We start from the raw sequence: 22,260 nt of genomic DNA on the forward strand, positions 1-22,260 counted from the left end.
AGTAGGTTGGAAAGTAAGTGGTGAAGAAGACAAATGAAGGTTGCAAAGTGATATTGATAGGTTAAATGAGTTAGCAAAGATGTGGTAAATGGAGTAGAATGTGGGAAAGTATGAAACTGTCCATTTTGGTAGGAACATTAAAAAAAAACCTAAAAAAAATAAAAAGAATAAAAAGGGATTGCAGAGCCTCAAAATGCAGATGGATCTGGGTATCTTACTGTATTTCATCATTAATTCATCAAACATTTTTTAGGTAGAAAGATTCTTGGTTAACAAGGGGGTGAAATGTTAAAAAGGAAAGGCAGCAATGTGGAATAATCAGATATATCATGATCTTGATGAATGGTGGAGCTGACTCAAAGGCTGAGTGGCCTACTTCTATTTGTGATTTGTATGTTCATATGTATATTAGTAACCACATTAGATATATTTTTGAATATGTCTCTAAACTGTGATAGAATGTTAAACAGCGCTAGAGTAAACAAGTACTGTGCTTCAAAAAGTACAAAGAGCAACATTTTCTAAGCTAGCCATTATTTCCCATTGGCATGACAGTATACAAACAGGTTTTTGACACTTAGTCATTGTCTGATAGCTTTAATATAAGGTATAGCCAAAATTAAAAACAAAAGCTACCATATTTATTTATAATGGAAAAATGACTGGTTGAAATGTGTGATGTCACATGAGCTGGAAAGCACTTCACCATTTTTTCCTACTTGGGATGTGAAACAATTTTCAAACAACTTTCTCTTTTAATTATTAGGTTTTATAGGCCAGTAGATAGAATTGAACTAGTACAAAAAAAATCAATTCCTACATTATTTTATTGCTATTTATATTCAGTAGCAAATCATTGAAATATTGAAAAATAAAATACAATTGTTAAAAGAGTGTGGTTACATTCTGCGATTTTTATTAATGTAAACAAGTGCATTAAAGGGGCTTTCAGAAGGTTTAAACATATTTACAAGACATTAAAATATAATGTTTAATACAGTTTGTGATTTGAATTACTTCTCTAGGAAACTATAAGATATGATTTAAAAAATACATAATATGCCATTTGCTTAGAAGCTAGAGACTTATTTAATCACACTTAAAGCTGACGTGGAAAGGTATAAGGTTCCAAAGTTTCAATCTGAAGATCATAAATAAAATACATTAGATTACCAAAAATGGACTATATTTTAACTGCCTGGAAAAAATCTAATTATAAAACAGTAATTAAACAAGTAAGGCGTTCCAAAAATTAAAAAATTGAAAGAAAATCATGCTTCTTAATCTGAACTCCCCATACCTTCCCACTCATTTTAAATGAATTGCACACATACTGAAACAATAATAACCATAATTTCTTCTTTTTTTTTGTCAGTATATGATCTTAGATTAATTTACTTTCATCAGCTATAGCTATAACATTCTGATGATCCCACCAATTAATGGAATTATCATTCATGCACCCAGGTATAAATTGCTCTTGATATGCACCTATTCAATGACTTACAGTACAGCTTTGTCAACCTAGATATGTTAGTTCACTATAATGATAGTAAGGTCTATAATATTACATGTAAACATTTCTGGTTAGGAAATTTCAGGACTGAAAAGGCAAGGCTACAGTTACAGTGCATAGTTGAAACAATGGAAGCACACAATAAATTACAACAGAAAACGCTTCAATACATGTAAACTATTACATTTTAAAATGCAGCACATAAAACATGTAAAACACCCGCGTGTTTAACCCCAATTCCCATTATACTAACACGGTATCCCAAACTACAGACATTAAAATTGGTGAACACAGCTGCAACTCCACTATTATTGTATGTATACTTATGGGAACACAACAACCAAAGAGCAGTAGTTCTACTAAACTGCCCGAACTTGTGACATTTGACATCTACCCAAAGAATCACAGACAGAAGCAGCTTGGTTCATGTAAACTTCATTTTTGTTTCACTGTAAAAGGACAATGTCCCGTTCTACTGGACAGAGGTAAACAAATGAAAAGTGCCTTGATTGAGGTATTGTGGCATCCTCTGTAGGCAGTAGATGTAAGGCCGTTACCTAGTCAGGCTTTTCTGTGCCTCTTTCAGCAAGCTGTCAAAATCCATAGTGTCATACTTGCTTTTAATTGGAGCAGGCTCCAGGTCTTCTGCACTGGTATCTAAAATTAAACAAGATATTTTTAGTTCTGTGTTACTTCTGTTTCATAAACTAAGGCAGATTTTATTGATGTCCAATAGAATCTAAAGATGACAAATTCTGCCTGTGTTTCCACTTCCAACACTTTATCTACTCACTAAAATGTAATCTTTGAGACAGAAATCATAATTTTAATACAAGGTTAGTCTGCTATATACAACTTTCCATTGTATATTCCAATGTCTTTCAGCAGCCTACTGGTTAAGATCATTCTTTCAACTACCCAGGAGTTTGTTAATGCTACTCATTAAGGCTTACTGAATGTAGATTAAACTCAATTATGTATGCACTTACCAATCTCGTTGTAAACAGTAATATTTACTGAATCATGAACAAAATCTATTGATAAGGAATTTGTATTTTGCTGAGCACTTTGTAGTTAAAGGGATTGCTTTAAACACTTCCATGAAAATGTAAATTTTAAAATGCCATGACATCAAAACAGCAAAGGTTTGAAAGCAGAACTCTTTCAGAAACAATGCAAACAAATAAAGAAAATAGAGATAGATCAAATAAAGCTGAAAATACAGTTCAGAGCTATTTCCATCAGATCTGAAATATCTTCAGGAGAATGGCACCTGAACAACTAAACCAAAATTACGGAAAGCATTGGGAAAATCTTGAAGTTTGGTAATGGAGGAGAGGGACAAAGTACAAATGCCAATTTTATTGTTTCATATATTACAGTTTGGAATAAGAAGTTGTGAATATCAAAATAAGGCCATCACTTCAGCTAGAATATACTTGGCATTTCGTTTTCTGATCAACACCTCAAAATACAGAGCTATATTTCTCACAGATTATATGTAGTAATGTACAAGGACTGGTAGCCCCCTTACCCAGGTCAGTGTAACTAGCTTTCCGGAATCGTCTGAGTCCTCCATAGCACAATTGCAAGGCAGGTTCATTCTGCTTCTGCAAATTGTGTCCATTCTTGAGAGCAAAAGCAGCATCCTCACTGTAGCGATAGGCAATGTATCCATACATGTCACTACATTGTAAAAAACATTCTTGTATTAAAACAGAAAATAATACTTGCAATTTAAAACATGCATCATCTTCCACTGGTTAAAAAATAACATGCATTGAAATGTATAGCACTTATTAATAATAACTTACCCCCTGTCTTGACCGAGTAGTCTGCATTCTTCAATCTCCCCAAAGACTTCAAAGCGATGCTTTAGTTCTGCTTGAGTTATATTGCATGCTAGCTTTCCAACATAGATAATACGACATTCATCCTGAACAAGCAAATACAATTTGGTGCAGTTTGTAAAATCTTGTTCAGTTCAGCACTTCCCTGACATGTTTTGTATTAAATCAATAAATAGTTTTTGTTCTTTTTTTATCAGCAAACAACAGGTTGTTTTCCTGTAGTGCATGTGATCTACATGTTTATGCTGTCTTTATCATCTAGATTAGAGACTAGATAAATTAAAGAAAAGGGCTGCATGGAGACCGGGGACTACAATAGGTTTCATTTCAGAAACTTTAATTGGAAACTAGCTCATATTGATTATTTTCAAAATTCTCTTTCTGTTGTGTAAAATTAACTGGGATGTTTTGCTTTTTTCAAAGGTGTCATATAAATGCAAGTCATTGTTGACCTATATGAAATGAATTTGGACAGTCATAACAAAATATAATAAATTGTATTCAGCAATCCCAGGTCATTTCCAGGTTGACTCACAAAACATTAATCATTTCTTTAGCTTTGCAAATGATCAAAATTACCGAAACGGAGTGGAACAATATTACTTTAATGAAATTTCAAAGTTAATATAACGAACTGCTTGTATAAAAGAACAGTGACTGGATCAATTTTTTTTTCTTACAGTTACTATTTTATAAAATATTAGTTAATACAGAGCAGTAATCTAATGAAAAGTTTCAAATTCAGTCCCTAACCAGAGCGTCAAAGACTATGCAGCTTACAATCATCACTGAGTCTTTAATGATTACATTACAGGCCTTGTGTCACATCTTGATGCCTTTTATTTAAGTGATTATAAGGTTAGAAATGACTGTATTAGCACATGAACTTTTAGCATGCTAATATGACATCCCTCTGTCTATTTTAGCCAAGTTATTTTAAAAGCATATTTAAATTATAATCGTGGATAAAGAAATGTCATGCAAAGTATTTGGGGAGCAAGTGCAGTGAAGGAAACCAAATTAAATTGCAGGGAAAAATGTGCATTATTTTAGAGGAATGAGGTGCTAGGATTGAGAGACTATTTGAAATTCTGAGGTGAATGGAGTCAAGATTGAACTAAAGGGGGAGAAGAGTCATGAGTGAGTTAGAATGACTGGAGGGGAGAGCATCTGTGTGAAAACAAGTGATTAACTAAACTGGGTATGTCTTTGGAATCGGCTGATTAGGGGAAGAAATGATTTTGCAAACTCTGATGGGGGTAAATTAAGACTGCCAACTCAACCTCCAACTTTAGTCAGCAGGACATTTTGTTTTCCCTGTCTGAAAGTCTGGTAACTGGGCTAGAGATGTGCTGAGGCTCTTTAATTGGTCATTAATTTATCATGCACATTCCTGTCCAGTATTTAATTGCTGAAGTGGGGGTTGGGTGCTCCTCCAGTGCCAACCTGCCCAATTTTTTGCCCTTCCTGCCACCGGACCCGCCACTTCTGTAGAAGGGAAAATCCTGCCAAAAGACCTATTCACCCATCACCATTGGGTTTGCTAGCCAATTTGGCAGTTCCTCGATTTGAAAACTCTCATCAAATCCCTTCATGACTGGCTCCACATTTCTGTACCACTGTAAAACCTACAATCCTTCCATATCTCTGTAGTTCTTCACTTCTGTTCACTTAGGGGAGGCAATGGCCTAGTGGTATTATAGCTGGACTGTTAACCCAGAAACCCAGGTAATGTTCTGAGGACTTGGGTTTGAATCCCACCATGGCAGACAATGGAATTTTAATTCAATAAAAATCTGGAATTTAAGAGTCTATTATCCTTTCTCGATTGTCAGAAAATCCCATCTGGTTCACTAATGTCATTTAGGGAAGGAAATTGCCACCCCTACCTGGTCTGGACTACATGTGACTCCAAATCCATAGCAATGTGGCTGCCTCTTTGCAGCCCCCAGGCAATCAGGGATGGGCAATAAATGCCAGCCTAGCCAGGGACACCTTCATCCCGTGAATAAATTAAAAAAAAAACTTGTGTATCCGAACTTTAATCATGCATCATTAGCAGTTGTGATTTTAGCTGCTAAGAGCTGAAGCTCAGAAGTTCCTTCCTTAATCCGCTCTCTTCTTTCAGACCTTAAAATTTATCTCTTTAAGCAAATTCATCTGTCCTAACACTTCCTTATGTGGTTTGAGGCCAAACTTTATTTGAAAACATTCCTGTGAAGCAATTTGGAATATTTTAATAAGTTGTACCCAATATATAAATGAAAATTGTTGCTGTGATGGTTTGTTTAGTCTGTTGGAATTATAAAATGATGTCTTTCTTTTTAAAATTATTTTTAAAATAAGTACTGTAATTAGAGCTATGTTTTAAGTGACAATTTTACTCCTGGCTGGCAAAACCCTGAATGCTCCTGAAACACAAGATTATCTCGTGCCACCAGCATCTGCATTTCTTCTTTCAGTCTTTTGACCATTTATTACTTATACAAATGAAGGAACTGTGTATATGTTTTTCCTTCATTTACAAACCCATTATTATGTCCCAGCTCATCATCCATGCCATTTCTGAAGGATCACCTTTGCCAGGATGTATTATTTGAAGCTATTAAGCTAGTTGGCATAAATGAATGATTGCAGATCTATCCAAAAATTATGTGCAGCTGATTGCTGAGAGTTATGTCCATTATTTGGAACTCTACAGCACAAAATACTGGTGAGAGCTTCAAAAAAAAGGATTAAAATATTTTTAAAATGCTCACATAAAACACCTGCGCTTCAGAGAAACATAATTAAAATAAATTTTGGTAAATCCAGAATTAGTAATGCTAACACCATCCTTAACTGACATGAATGGATTTGTTAAGTGCCCATAAATTAATAATGAATGTGCATAGAAACGAGCTCAGTGTCACAGCCAATTACTATCTAAATGCAGCATGTGTCTCTTGCTGGTGCTGAGATTAAAGCTGTGGACCATTGATGCAAAGGATTTAAACATGAGAGACCCAAACACAAATTCTACTTGGGCAAAGGAGAGGAATGTGACCCTTCTTGTTGTCAGTAGATATAGTAATTTAGGTTTAATCAGTGTCAGTAAAACTAATGCATTACAATGGGTTCAGTATATTGGGAAAATCAGAATCTATAAATAACTATCTTAATTTATTGTAAAATTGTTGTGTAAAGCAAAATCAGATCTCTATAACCAATAACATAATTTTGCTAAAAATGATTCAAGTAAATGTCAATCTTGACTTTTCTTTTCTTTGATTCTAGTGTAGATGAGAAGGGTATGGCCAATTCCTTTGAGCAGTCCTGTTTGAGATAGTCTTGCAATTAGAAAATGTGACAGTTCTGAAAATTAAGGGTCATATTGGTTTCAGACATGATGGGCTGGATTCTTGTCTTGTTGGTGACATTGAGGTAGGGCAGGATTTCCATCCAGTCTCGCTGGTAGCCCATATCTAAAGTAAATGGGCTGAATTTTCTCATTTTTAGGCTAAGTGCTGTTCTGGTATAGTTTCATAGCAGGTATCCCATCATGGATCACAGCCATCTTCTACACACTATGTCTCACTCCTCACCTTATTAATTATGCAAGTGGCCTCTTTGACATTCTTCTCATGAAATCATGAGGCAGGAGAGGGGAAAATTCCCTTTGCTACAGGAACCTTCTGACATACAAACGTCTCAGAAAGAGAAACTGGCATCCCACTTTCCAGATAAGTACCTGGGGGTTCTGGTGGATGGTGGTGTCCAAGAGGGCAGCCATCCTCGACACAGAGGAAGCCAAGGCACCAGATACAGAGGGCCTGAAAACAGATAGAGGCTTTGTCTAATACAGTCGTCAGGGAAGAAGGAAGTAGCAATCTGATCTGCCAGGTAACTACTCTGACTTATAAGTCGGAATTTGTTGTTGTCTAGTTTCTTGACCGAGAATGGGAGAATTGAGAGTTGCATACAACTGAGATGATTTGGGGTATTAATTAGATGTAAATACATGGAAATAAGGTCGTTGCTACTTATTAGCAAGATTTAGAACTCGCCATTGGAACCTTAAGGGAGGGGAAAATCGGAGCTTTTTTTCTCAACATCAAGATTCTTCAACCTTCTTTCAATCCCACCATATGTTCCCACATTTCTTGCTATTGCCCATTCAGCTCATGAGTTGGGAAAATTCCAATCCATGTGTAGAAACAGTCAACTTTCAATTCCATGCACTGTGTCCAGTACTCACCATGGCTTTATTCTTTTTGTTCATTTGGTTTGCTTTTTCAAAGTTCTCCTCCTTCCATATTTGTTTCTTGTATGAATATTTCTCCTGACTGCCATTTCTGTGGAAATTTCAGTACAAGCCATAACTTCTAATCAACAATAACTTTAAAATAGCATTAAAAAATACTCTTGTATAAATCTTACATATATTGATAAATTTTAGGAGGAGTACATTGTTCCTCTTGGACACTGATAACGGCACATTGGCCATTTTTAGCAGCTAGAGTTTTTAAATCTGTTTATTAAACATAGTTTATCAAGCACAGTTCTATGACCTATTCAAATAGGATGACAAACTAAGGCACTTAACTGGACTAGCACAAATGATAACAGTAGTGGATGCTGTACATAAAATTAGTCAAGAAAATCATGCAAACGCAGCGGCTTACAGCTAAAGACACAAAGGCAATTGGGTTTGATGCACGACTTGGAGCCGATGACAGTCACAGCATTAACTGACTATTACATTTTACTTCAGCTCCCTTACTGCCAGGGATTTGGGAGGGCGATGAGGAGTTTGTGGGGGGCGGGGGGAGGAGGGTTGGTTGAAGAGCTTCCTCTCCTTCTCGAGCCTTAGTGCAAAGTGTGTACGTGTTCCGATAGCAGGTGAGGGTACAGTCAACTTTCATTATAATGGTCATTATGGTTGAGTAACCTGACAACAGCCACCATCTTAGCTTACACAAAAGGTTGTGCAAATGATTTGATCAGATGTTATAAGGTCATCAGCACCCTTAGGACACTATCCTATTGGGAGTCACAGCCTTTGAAAGGGAGAAAGAAGGAAAGAAGAAAAAAATAGAATGTTGTGAAGTCTGGAATTGGTTATTTAATAAATTTTGTAACATAAAAGCTTATCAACACATTCAAGTCAGGTTTTTTTTTTAACATGTGTAGAAGGTTAAAAATAATAGGTAGCTCACAACAGTTATTTCAAAATGCATTAAAAAGTTTGTCTAATTCAACTGATGCCAATTTTTGTTTTGTGTTAAATATTTAGACTGGTTATATTTTCAGCTGATCCTGTTTTATGTATTTACAACCACAAATTGTTGTAACACAAGGTTAATTTCAATTTCATCAGTGGCACTACTGCCTCAGAGGCACCAGTTAGGCTGTCCACTAATTTCTCTTCCAGAATAAGAAAACAGACGCGAATACTCAAACAGGACAGCTGAGGCAGAGTCTAAATATTCCCTGATGCCATCAATTTTGAGATTTGATTTGGTCATAACCATCGCATTTCATCACCCCATACCTGCAGGGTTACACATAATTTTAGCTGCATGACTTTCACCACCTCCTGAAAAACATGCATATAATATATAACTTCACACTCTTCATTCCAACTTCTCCCACTGTGACTAGATTTTCCAGTCTACGCTGTCTTCCCTCTCCATTTCTTTGTTGTGTCTGCTACACTCCTTTGGCATTCACTAAACACTTTTATTTCACCATTCTCTGTCTTCTGCATTTCCATAACACCAACAGTCTCTAATTTATGGTTCCTTATTTCTCTAACCCATGCTCCTCCATCATGTCTCTTACTCACATGTCTCAGATTTTCTTCTCTGCCTTCCACCTCTCCCCTTGTCTCCTCCATCTCTTCCCCTCCTAACTGTATTCTCATCACTGACCTTGGTTCAATGCTGTGCATGCCTGCTACTCTAACATGAACTTTGCATCAAGTCTTACTCCCCTATGTGCAACACCACAGAAGTTTGACAAATGGCATAATAAGAAAAATGGGAATATGAACTACTTTTCTTTTGTGTATGGTAATGACTGATTCAAACTCTTTAATGCAATAAAACTTCACTTATGATTTGATGCATCAAAGTCAGGCTTCAATCGAAGTAAGGTGAATGTTAGAATGGCAGTCAGCTGGAACTGAATAAAAAGTTTATGAGTCCATATGAAAAGCATTTCCTGTGTTAATAGCAATAAAACTAATGAGCCAAATAAAATGTCAAATTACATGTAAGTAATTACCATCATGATTATTTTCAAAAATCAATAAATCAAATGCAATTTAGAGAGATCAACTACCAAATGTCAGAAAGTAGTCATGGTGAAGAGTTTCAGAGACAGAAGAATGAGCAAGACCAAATGTGCAGACTACCAGCAAGTGAATAAACACTAACAGCTTGGATTATCCAGCAGCATAGAATGTCTCTGCCTTACAGAAACTAAGAACAGAACAGACGATGATGAGAGGCTGAGAACATGGATCATGAGAGTGGAAAGAACTAGACACCCGGAAAAGACAGTAGCACCAATTATTTTCCTTATTGCAACACCCACTTGTTAACATTATTCCATGATTCCCTGGATCGACAGGCCTAGCTCAGTGTTTCCAGAGGTGGGGTGTGCTTGGGGCTGAGGTCAGCTTTCTGTTTCACTTTCCTCTGACTTTGCACAAGAAAAATCCAAAGTGGGAGCTGAAGATGGGGCTTATTTCAGAAGCATCAGGACAAAGAGAGCCTTAGAATAATAAAGTCTGGCCATACAAACCATAGAAAAATAAGTTGCCATACTTGGTTGAGTTGGATATGATTATTTGATGATCGAGAAACATATTTTCCACAAATAAAATACATTGTACTAACTGCTGATGCCAACTCTACAACACTATTCAGTTATTATGTCAAATTCAATTCAGGCTCCAATTCTTTTGCTGAAGATTTTTAAACAAATAATTAATATTAATGGAGCTCAAGCACCCACTTTTTTAAGAGTCCTATGGCACAGTGGTAATGTCCCTACTTCTAAGCCCAAAAATCCAGGTTCAAGCCTCACAGTTCCAATAGTGTATAATTACATACCTAAACATGTTGGTGTTTAGAAGACAGGCAACTTTTTAAAAAGTTTCCTTTTAAGTTTTGCACACCTGTTTTCTGAATCAAAGGTTACAACAGGATTGTGAAATCTTCAGCTCTAAAGGCTAGAATGGAGCATTAGGATGAAGAAAATGTATTACAAGTGTTTAATTAGGGAGAAACATTTTTCATGAGTTGGTGACTTAATAGCAGGGCATAAATTTATTATCAGCAATAGCAAGGAAGCATATGTTACTGTAAAGAAAAAGTGGCTAAGTATGGGAAGCCCTACCTAAAAGAATGATGGAAACAGGATCAATAACAGCTTATGGAAGAGTAGTTACATGCAATACCAAAATAAAAAAGGATATAAAAAGTATAGATGAAGAGTAGGAATGTAGTTGTGGATGGCACCTGAGAGCTGAGGCAGACATTGTTGGTTTAATGCTCTCTATGCTGTAAAATTCCATAAACAAATAGCCAATATGTATTTGTTCATATCTCTCATGCAAACACTGGAATGTTATTTCCAAATGACAAATTAGTAACAAGTGGCAAACACAAAACTCAATGTCTATCACATATTGACGTAGATTGTGACTTTACAATATGGGTATAGAGTAGTAACCCATTTGGAATACTCAGATGTCTCACAAAATGTGTTGTGGATTTCCCAGGTACAACTGCTGGCAGCTGGGAAAACTCTGTGCTGCTGTAGATTTCCTCCTGCAATGGACATTACCACTCTTCCTGATTTCACCAGCTGCGACCACAAAGTGGCTTTGGCTTTGCAACGTTACCCTCTTACAATCAGAGAGTCAGTCTAAGCTAAGGGGTGCCTGGATGCAGGGCCAGCTAGCTGCTAGATATCTGGAGAACAGCAAGGGGCAAAGCAGAGACAGGGCTGCAAGCTCAGGGTGTACACTGACCAGTGATTAGGGGAATGGGTTCAGGTCAGTTGAAAAGATTAATCATGGACTTGGTATTAAAGGACAGAGAGATATTGAGAACTAGGGAAGAAAGAGAATCTGGGGAGTGAGAGTCTGGAGATGAGACTTAATTGAAATCAAAGATTCAAGAAAACTACCCTTCCCCTCAAACCCATTCCCTTTCCCACCCACCCACCAACCACATCTCTGCAACAACCACACCAAGCCCATAGAATGATGGATGTGTCAAACCGATTTCCAGGGAAGTTTGGATCTTTTGCACTAGTGGCTTAATTTTATCACAAATGTCAACAGTATGATTTGATTTCCTTTTAAGTGTGGGTGGAATGGAACAGTACTTTTCAAAGTAGGAGATCAACTGGTAGGTTGGGGTGGAGGGGTCAACAATGCTATGATGTTGTATACTTGATGAACTAAATGACCTGTTCTTGGTCCAAACTTTGTGGTCTTATGTTTTTCCAAGTTCATACTTTGAATATCCTACCTGGCAGATTCCCTTTTCACTGCAAACCTGGATTGTGTGCGTGAAGATCCAAATGATGCTTTGCGCTGTTGGTTAGTGTAGGTCTTTGTTCGTTCCCTGTCTAATTGATGCTCTTGAGGATGCAAAGGGTCCTTTGGCAGTGACTTGGATTGTTTATGCAAGGCAATGGTTGGTGACAAAGCCCTAGAACTGGTGTCAGGCTCCTTCACCCAAGTTTGTAGCTTTATATCTGAATAACAGCAGCGTTTCTTAAGATCACATTCAGTGTCTTCAAGCATATGCTGCTTCTCCTCATCAGTGATGGCTTCTTTTGGATAACCAAAGTGCTTGAATAATTTGGCTCTTATCTCTTGGTCTTTCATTGATTTCTTATTGCTGCTTTGAACTGGAAGCTCTTTGCTCATCTCTACTTTCTCACAATTAAGTCCATGGTTTGGAATGGGAGACATCTTCTGTCTCTTTTCATTGTAAAGTGAATAATTGTCATGTTTTTCCTTTACATTCTGTTGACCATTGGAGTTTGGAAGTTCATAAAGTCTCAAAATATTTCTTTCAGTTTCAGTCTCTGACCTATACAATTGGCAGTAATCATGATCACCAAAGCATCTAGTGTATGACCTTTTAACTTTTTTGCCTTCTATTTGAATGGGGGTAACTGTGGCTTTGCTAAGATAAGCGTACAGTTCAGTTTGCTCTGGGTGTTTATTAACAAGACTTTTTGACAAAGAACTCCAATGATCTTTTGATGGTAATTGGTTAATTCTGTTGTCAACAGATGATTCAGTCTTTATTGATGTCTTGAAAGGATCATCGCGAGTTGTTTTGTGTGGTGGAGTAGTTGGAGGTGTAAGTCCTAGAGAACAAAAAATCTAACATTGGTACTCGTTAATATAAAATAATTGTCATTATTTTGTGTGGCATAAAGGAAAGTGTTTCATTCCATCAATACAGCATCTAGGTGCTTGAAATTCTTTAGCACACAACCACCACACTGTATAATGCTCTGAAGTAAAATATGGGGAACAGACAAAAAAAATCTTTTTTTTTTCTACATTGCTACATCAAGTTGAATACAACTTCATGGCTATGCACTTTCACAGTATTCCCCAATGCACCTCTGGAATATGCTTCTCACATTTGAAAGCACATCAGAAATGCATCTAAATTATCTCATTCATATTGACTCAATGTCATAAAAAAACATGTAAAAGCCCAGAGCCAGAGTGAGCTGGCGACTTCACTTATAACGTTTAATATTCTGCTTGTGTCTACCGATAAAGTAGATGCAGTCTACTTGCTAGCATTCTGCTGACAGCACAAATGCATTACAGACCTCAAAACTATGAAAAGCGTACTGTAAGACTGACTCAACGTTTTTGTTGTCTTTTTCTCTGTAAAGGTGAGACGGGTATTGAAATGAAGCCAGAAATTTCTGAAGTTATCTGTGTCAGCATAAAACCTCTTCAACAGGTGTATGGAGTAATGAGAAGAATGCAAAAAAGTGACAATATTTCCAAACAAACATGTATTTCTTGTGAATATTAAAGATTGGTTCTTCTCTTGTCTTTAATTTGTTTTATCTTTAAAGATGCCTGGACAATACATTTGGTTTGGCTGAAAACAAGTGTCATTGAAGAAATTTCAATCTTTTATAAAATTCTTCTCTGTCCTGAACCAGTCTGAGACAAACAGGTTCTTATCTGAATAGTAATGGTGTCAGTTATAAGACTATATCCTTACCAGCAGTTCCACACAGTTCTACACTCAGAGCTTGTTCAAAGGGTTTGCTCTCAAGAGGGGAATCTTTGGAGTCACTGAAAATAGGAAAAATAAGATCAATGAAACTATAATAATACTTAAAATGACATATTAAAAATGCTAAACACCAGATCTTGAAATTACACAGCCAAGCACTGGTTTGGAAATGATGGGATTCTAATAAAAGAATTCAAACTGTAAAAGCCAGATTGGGTTTTGCATCTGCTGAATCCTAACACCATACTGAGTATCACCTACCTTTCAGACTCTGGACTCAGTAACAAGCTTGTAGGTTTGGCTGCAAAAATAAATGTTTAAAAAATGTCAATTATAGTGTAACCTGTTGCTATTTTGTAAATCATTTGACTATTTGGTATAGAGAATTAAGACTTTATAGATGATAATTTTCAACCTCAAAGTTTTATATCAGATCATAATTAAAATGCAAGCTTTAATAAAAATAAAAATACACAATAATAAAAAGGAAATTGGTAAGATTTTAAGACAGAATGAAGACAAGATATTGAACTTGGATAGAAATGAGAATATGCACCAATTGGAATCATTCATTTGTAACAAAAGAATTACAGATCCAAATTATTTCTCAGTTGAATAGAATAAGTAATTTTTGAAGGACGATTATGATCAAATTTTTATTGGAAAAAAGTAATCTAACTTAAAATGGTCCCTTTTAAGTAGGAGACTTTGTCCTAGTACATAAATACATCACGTTGATCAAACTACGGTTCTGTAAAACTTGCACTCTAATTTACCTCTGGAAAGTGGCACTTCCTAACCACATAGCTTATAACATATGATCAAGAATAGTTTATTTTGATGCCGCTTTGTGATTTTAAAATTGGAGATACCTAAAGTTGCTGCTTACTCATCACTTTCTGCCAATGCATGAATAGGCAAATGGAAAGATTTAGGGTTTTCTACCCACACCACTTAAAATGGCTACCATATCTTTATGTCCTGTTTGGTACTTTGCCCTGATTACTTCTCTGATTGCTCCACAACACTGCATTTCATACTCTATATTTAGCTAACTATTTCTTTAACAGACAAACAGGAATAGGGTTTTAAACTGTTCTACTGAAATTGGTAATTATCAGTTGGTACTTCATCAATTTCAAGCAACATAATGGAGGGAAAAAAAATTCAAGGTTGAAAGCCAGTACTGGAAGAATTTCAATCAGGGAATCACAGGAACCTGGGGATGGATAGAAGGCTCATCTTCAAGATGTTCCTACACAGAAATAGGTGTGAGATGTAAAATGTAGTTAAAACATCCAGTACTGATATACTGTGTTTTTTTTTAAATTACAGCATCAACATAAAACAGCTTATTTAAAAATAGAGATAGTAGGAACTGCCGATGCCGGAGAATATTTAAAAATAACCTTAGCTATTCCAGTTAAGTATTAAAGAGTTGAAGTAAATTAACATTTTGAAAGAAGATGCTATTTCTTGGTATTCTCACTACAGAACGAGAGTGAAAAAGCAAATCAGATCATTGTAACAAGCAACCAGCAGAAAATTCTCTCCTCAGAATGTAATACAATAGTAAGAATAAACAGACCTGAGAAATGGTTATAGGAGTTAAACTTTGTGTTAATGAAAATGAACGTAATTTTCCAAAAGACTGCAGTCATGTTATAATAAGCTTTGAAAGAGGCTCAGGGGCATAGTTTTGTATAATTATTGCAAAGAATTAAGCAGATAGGCTAAACAGGATTACCTAGCTTTCTGCTAGTCCTGGTTTCTTGCATCTTGATTTCATATAATGGGAAGTCCTGTGCAGTGAAGGCTTGGTGGTCCTCAACTATATTAGAGCATGGAACCATGGAAAGGTCAGGAATAAACGAACTTTCTTCATTGTTGTTCTCCTCAGTCCATCGCACTTGATTACAGGATTGTAGATGCCGCTGGTCATCTAGTACAATGCTTGCACCACTGTCACAGAGTTGTTGTCCAGAATGATCTATCTCAATTTCTACTACCTGCTCCTTCTCTTCCTCATTGAACATCGTCTGCACATTCACAGACCCAGACTCCTTTAGAGTTCTCTTCAAATCTACTCTAGTCAAACTTCCACCTGAAGCTGACTCTAAATCGTAGTTCAGGACCTCATTAGCCTGAGGGTTCAATCTCAATGAGCGTCGAACCGCAAGGCATGTATTTCCTTGTTTCCTTGCTGTGCCCCCTGTTTTAGCAGCCCTGCTCTTACTGCATTTCTTTCTGTGCTTTTCCAGCGTACATTTGATGGTACGATCACATTCATTCTGGGGCACTACCAGAGGTAGAACAGCCTCAACTTTACTAGGTGAGTGAGTGTAAACAGGATACAAAGGATTATGAAGTCTATAAGGTTTGCTCACGTCTAGAGCAATATTACTTTCCAATAGCTCCCTTAGAATGGAACTCTTGGAAAGCTCTCTTATATTCCATTTGCGAATATCTGGAGTGTTCCTTCCAAGCCCTGGACTGACATTTGACTTTAAGGAATTTGAGAGTTTTTGATTGTCTACGCTGGGTTTTATAAGCTCCTGCAGAGAGCAGTCACTGTTTAGCTTTTTACAATTAGCATTGCAGCTACCACTCTGTTCAGTCATGTCTACCAGATATTTCCTAGGTGGAAGACAATATGTGTGCATGTACTTGATAAGCTCAATTACTGAACGCAATTCTGCTTCCGTGGTAAACTGAGAGCTTTTAGTCCAACTGCCTTTTGCTGATGCCACCACATCTTCGGACTTATTGGCTGCAAAGCAAGATGTGCCATTTTGTAGAATGTTTTGTCCTTGTTTGTGTTCCCCATTCCCATCATTGAAGCAATCCAATTCTTTGTTAGCACCATCATTAACACAATCGTCATCAACATCACCATCATCCTCACTCTCACCTTGCGGGTGATGTGACTGGTGATACTGTGAAGTCCACACTGGACTGCTTTGGTCTTTTTTAGTGAGTATGGAATCATCTGTTTTAAACAGGGAAGGACAGGTAGTTGATGTCAGGTGCTTGTGTAACTCTGTGAATGTTCGATGCTGACGTTGACAGATGCTGTGCGGCTTACTGCCCTGTGGGCCTTCAACCTTTTTATTAAACAAAACAAAGAGAGGATCAGAGTACAGTAAAGGCCAAGCAGATCAATTCATTAAAACTGAATCTTTACACACTTCGTTTTTCCAATAAAGTTTTCACCTCTCTTCATCTTAGTAATTCATAAACAATAATACATTACAATAACAATAACTAGCAAATTTTCATCTAAAGACATTTAGTACCTCTTCTATATGGCCATGGAGACTCTACATGCTATTTCCTCATAGGCAAGACATTTTGTTCTGCCATCTGAAGACATAGTGGGTGACAGCATGATACCAATGTTATTTATTCACTATATGCTTATAGTGATAATATTATAAATTTTATTTGGTGGTTGCAGTCTGGAGTTCCATCCCTCACTTGTGCAGAAGACTTCCCTCAGCTGCCAGCTAATCAAATTGGTCAGCTGCCCTGTATTCTCGGCAGTGCCACTGGTAGTAGAAGCCAAGACTGTGACTCAACAAGGAGTCCTCAGATTTGAAATCTTTGACTCTATGGGCCAGGTTAAGTGTTTGGGGGGGAGGAGCGAGCACACAATGGGGGCTGGCCTTTGAAGCAGTCGTAGTGGAAGGAGGGCCCGTGAGGTAAGCACTTCACCACCCCCTTAATGTCCTGTTTGAGATTCCAGCAGGTTAACCAGCCAGGAGTCCCTGCTGTCCTTGAACCCTTACTGTCAATCTCAGAATTGAGGCTGGGCAAGGAAACAACCAATAATTAGCCATTTTGGGACCATCAGTTCAGGTGAGTGGGTCACAACCTCAGGTGGAAATCACCCCCCAACACATCTGCTAAGCTGCTGGCTGCAGACCATAAAATTCTGTCCGTGGGGTCTTCACACCCAATGTCCACACCTTCATAACAATCCAACAAGGGTATGCTGTCCAACTGAATTTTAGCAGACTTTTCCCCTCCCTAACCCACTGATATGGTATCAATATCATTGTCCTGGCTGCAATCAGACCAGAAATTAAAGCTGGAGGCTTCTGGATGTTTGCAACTCTGCAAAATATCAATTAGACAATATGTGAATCAACTGAGACATCAAAGGAAACTTTGTATCTTTTTCCTCCAGTTAAATATTTCTCTACTGGAGTCACATTTGTGATTCACCGCTCCTTAAAGTGTGAGTTAAATTAGTGCTAAAAACATCCTACCAGGATCGAAACTGAGAGAAAGCATTCAAAATCCATTACATTAGTTCAGTAATATTTCATGTAACTCAGAAAAAGACATAAATAATAATTAAATAATACAAACCAAAAACTAGCTATATCTGCAAAAAGCAAAGATACATGCAATGTTCTGTAAGTGAATAATACCTTGATAGAAGGGCGATGTGCTTTTGACTTGTGATTACTGGACGCGTTTTGCGTTGTATTGGTTCCCTTTTGTCGCTCATAGTTTAACTGGACATTTTGTGGAGCCAGAAGGAGTTTCCTTAACTATCAAAAAGTATATGTCAAAATATTACATCACAAGTTTAACACAAATTTCATTTATAAACAAAAACTGTAATAGAAATGTATATTATAGAATTTCTACTTTCTTAGTGTTAGATCTTTATAACATATATTGGACAGAGATTGACTGCAGACTGGGTCTTAATAAATCTGCAGTAATGATGGCATAATCGCCAATCCACTCGCATGAGTGTCAAAGCACATCAAAGACATGGAATACACTGACAGTTGGTGAGTGTCCTGACAGCTGCTGATGACACAAAAGCTGACCAAAAACAGAATGAAATTGAAACAGTATGTATTATAAATAATAGTAGACACCAGGGAGCAACATATTAAAAAAAAACTATAATCTAATCTCACGTTTCAGATGACAGATTATAAACTGCTCATGCATTGACATAATTAATGGAATCACCTGAATCCTCTGATTAGCCTATTCCACAGCCAATATGCCCAAGTATTTCAAAAGCAAATACTGCGGATGCAGGAAATCTGAAACAAGAACAAAAAATGCTGGAAAAACTCAGCATTAGAACTGGTCTGAAGGATTATCAAACTAAAATGTTAATTTGGAACCTCCACACAGAGGCTGCCTGACCTGCTGAGTTTTTCCAGCATTTTTTATTATGTCCAAACATTTACTACTTTTGGCATCCTTTGAAAATTCCGACTTTCTTTTTCATGAACCATTTTTAAAAGAAAATAGGCAAAAAATTTACTCAGAAAACAAAAACAAAAAGTCTTGCTTTTATACAAGAGCTGCTTCTGGTTTAACAGTGTTGGCAGAAAAAATCACCCAAATGAAATAAAGCTGAACAGTCTCATTTTTCTTTTCTTAATTTATTCACAGGATGTCGGTGCTATTGACTAGGCCAGTCCAATTCCCACAGAATTTCCTCAGACAACAATTAAGAATCAACCACATTGCTGTGGATCTGGAGTCACACATTGGCCAGACCAGGTAAGGACAGCAGTTTCCTTCTTGAAGAAATATTAGCAAACCAAATGGGTTTTTCCTGACAGTTGACAATGGTTTCATAGTCATCATTAGACTTATAATTCCAGATTTGTATTGAATTCAAATTCCACTATCTGCTATGACAGGATTTGAAGCTACATCACTGGATTAATAGCCTAGTGATAATAGGCCATTGCCTCCTTATCCAATTAAAATAAAAACTAGAACAAAGCTGTGGATGGCATAATATAAATAAAATGTACATGAATCTTTGATGGTCAAATATATCATAGAGACTTTACAGTTAAATGTTATAATGAAAGGATTGATGTGATTAGCCATGTGAAGTGATTTTATACTTGTTTCAATCTACTAAACCCTTTGTAACAGTACACTTGAATTAATTGAGTTATGTTCTGTTCTATTTCTGGCTTATATACTAATATTCAATTAAAACACCAGGATACAGAGAGAGGGGGAAGATGAAGAGTTTGGGGCAAATGAAAATGACCTTCCAACAAATCCAAAATAGGTACAGCAGGAGGCCATTTCATCCCTGAGCCTGCTCTGCCATTCAATAAGATCATAGCTGATCTGTTTATATTATTTCAAATTCCACATTTGCATCTACTCCCAGATTGGCAAAGTTGTATTTTGTAATAACCTTCCCGTCAAATGTGCAATAGCAGTGAGCTTGAAAGTCCTGTGGAAGGAGCCCAACTAAACTACTTCTCCCTTTCTCTGAAGGAGAGGGCATAGTTGTCAGTGGAGGGAATGGAGTAGATGAATGTGGCTGAATAGAAAGCTGACCATCTGAATCCAAATTCATATTAGCTGGGGAAACAGAACAAGTTTGCCTATTGAAAGTCTGATCAATGAAAATTCTGCATTTGTTTGTAACATTTTTAAATTAATGGTAATATATATCATATCTTAACCTATTCATGCATTTTGATTTCAGTAACCTATTTAATAATTATTATTAATGGTACATGCAACTTAACAGGAAATGAAAAAAAAAACTTATTTTACTATTTTTAAACCTGAAAATTAAAAAAATTCAGACCTTATTTTGCCTACATTATACCCATGCAGCGGGTACCCAGAGGCTCATCCAATTCCTTTTAAACAGTAGGAAGGATTCTTACTAGAGATGGTTCATCAGCCTGTGTGGTGGAAGGACTGCCATCTGGTGTTGATAATGAGGCAGTTTCCAACGAATCAGTCACAACTCCATCTGCAAGTTCCTTGAACGCAGACAGGCTCACATCATCTACTTGGATGTCGTCCAGTGTCTCAGTGAGAGCAGCCAGCAAGGCCTCATTTTCTTCCTCTATGATCTACAATATTGAAGCAAAGGGATTAGAAAACGGGATCTGGCACAGTTGCACAACGCTTAATTTACTAACTATGAGGAACGTAGAATTTTACATTTAATTTTAATCCATGCTGTATAAACCAAGCAACACAGATAAATGTGTTTCTATTATCTGGCCGAATGTCTGAGATTTGCATTTGGAAACCCACAATTTTTTACAGCTATCTTTCCATATATTATAAATACATTAATGGAGATTGAAAATAACTGTAATAAGGATGTGTTCAACAAAAATCACTTCGGCAGCTGCTAACAGCACAAAGCATAAAGAATTTGCGCAATCAACTGTAAGGCCAAAATTCAGAAGACACGCGAGGTGAAAAGCGTACTACAGCAAACAATTTTTACTCTGATTGTACTTCTGAACAGGAGCTACAAAGTATAAGGCAATTACATAGGTTTTGATTTATTTTCATAAGTGGAAACAACTGTGAGAAACTTCATTACTATTGCTCTTTATAGCATCAGTATTCAGGACAATACTGAGCAGTTCCTCTGTTTCAGCATGGTGGGTACTTTAATTGCCTAGTAACATAGAGACCTGGGCTAATTAACCAGAGAATGATTTCGCAGCAGTTTGGGAATTTGAATCTGAAGCTAAAAGATTAGCACCAGCTAAAGTAATATCAAATCCAAAAACCCAATTGGTTTCTTGTCCTTCAAGAGGAAGCCCTATCCATTCTGGCCTATATGTGACTCCAGTGGGTGGCTCTTTACTGCTTCGCCTAATTGGCTCATGGGCAGGAGACAGCGAGTGGGGAAAGGGGTTTTTTTTTAGGCTGGTGACCTGTAATCATTGGGGTTCCACATGGATCAGTACTGAAACTGCAACTGTTTACAATATACAATAATGACTTGGAGGAAGGAAGTGAATGTACTGTAGTCAAATTTGCAGGCAAGACAAAAACAGGTGGAAAGGTGGTTGAGAGGGATCCAAACTGTTTACAAATAAATATTGATAGGTTAAGTATGTGGACAAAATGTTGGCAAATGGAGTTTAATTTCGGTAAATACAAAGTTGTTCATTTTGGAAGGAAGAACAAAAGAACAGAATATTATTTAAATGGAGAAAAATTGCATTAATTGCACATTAAACACAGAAAGCTTGCACACAGGTGTACCAGGTAATCAGGTAGGCTAATAGAAGGTTGGCCCTTATTTCAAAGGGGTTGGAGTATGAGAGGAGGGAAGTCTTACTGCAACTGTACAAGGTGCTGGTGACACCACATCTGGACAACTGAGAGTACTGGTCCCTTTATTTAAGGAAAAGATTCGATTTCAATTGAGACAGCTCAGAGAAGGTTCATGAGGATGATCCCTTGTATGGAGGGATTGTCTCATGTACAAAGGCTAAACAGATCGGGACTCTTATACTCACTGGAAATTAGAAGAATGAGAGGTGATCTTATTGAAAACTATAGTATTCTTAACAGGTTTGACAGGGTAAATGTTAGGGGATGTTTTTCATCATGGAAGACCCTAGGACCAGAGTGCATAGTCTCAGAATAAAGGGGTGCCATTTAAGATTGAGGTGAGGAGGAATTTCTTCTCTGAGAGTTCAGTGTCTTTGGAACTCCTTGCCACAGAGAGCTGTGAAAGAGAGTCCTTGTGTATATTCAAGGCTGAGAAAGTGGATGTAAGGAATGTCAGATTAGGCTCAAGGGCCCAAATGGCCAACTCCAGTTCCTATTTGTT

The 22,260-nt window shown here is 37.0% G+C and overlaps 1 protein-coding gene across 2 annotated transcripts in view; it reads right to left on the minus strand.

Moving 5' to 3' along the window:
* Nucleotides 1-900: 900 nt before the first annotated feature.
* LOC109933961 (peroxisome proliferator-activated receptor gamma coactivator 1-alpha-like) overlaps nt 901-22,260 on the minus strand; it is a 139,020-nt gene continuing 117,660 nt past the window's right edge. The window contains exons 3-12 of one of the 2 annotated variants that reach the window (XM_048604026.1): nt 20,336-20,527; nt 18,086-18,208; nt 15,397-16,753; nt 13,911-13,950; nt 13,635-13,708; nt 11,895-12,747; nt 7,604-7,700; nt 3,331-3,452; nt 3,051-3,202; nt 901-2,173 (exon numbers count right to left, since the gene is read on the minus strand). In XM_048604026.1, coding sequence (XP_048459983.1) covers nt 2,070-2,173; nt 3,051-3,202; nt 3,331-3,452; nt 7,604-7,700; nt 11,895-12,747; nt 13,635-13,708; nt 13,911-13,950; nt 15,397-16,753; nt 18,086-18,208; nt 20,336-20,527 — 3,114 coding nt within the window. In that variant the 3' untranslated portion in view covers nt 901-2,069. The remainder of the gene's footprint in view (nt 2,174-3,050; nt 3,203-3,330; nt 3,453-7,603; nt 7,701-11,894; nt 12,748-13,634; nt 13,709-13,910; nt 13,951-15,396; nt 16,754-18,085; nt 18,209-20,335; nt 20,528-22,260) is intronic. The other variant, XM_048604027.1, reaches the window with a different exon arrangement.

This window comes from Rhincodon typus, chromosome 12, assembly GCF_021869965.1.
Source record: "Rhincodon typus isolate 14 chromosome 12, sRhiTyp1.1, whole genome shotgun sequence".
Classification (NCBI taxonomy): domain Eukaryota; kingdom Metazoa; phylum Chordata; class Chondrichthyes; order Orectolobiformes; family Rhincodontidae; genus Rhincodon; species Rhincodon typus.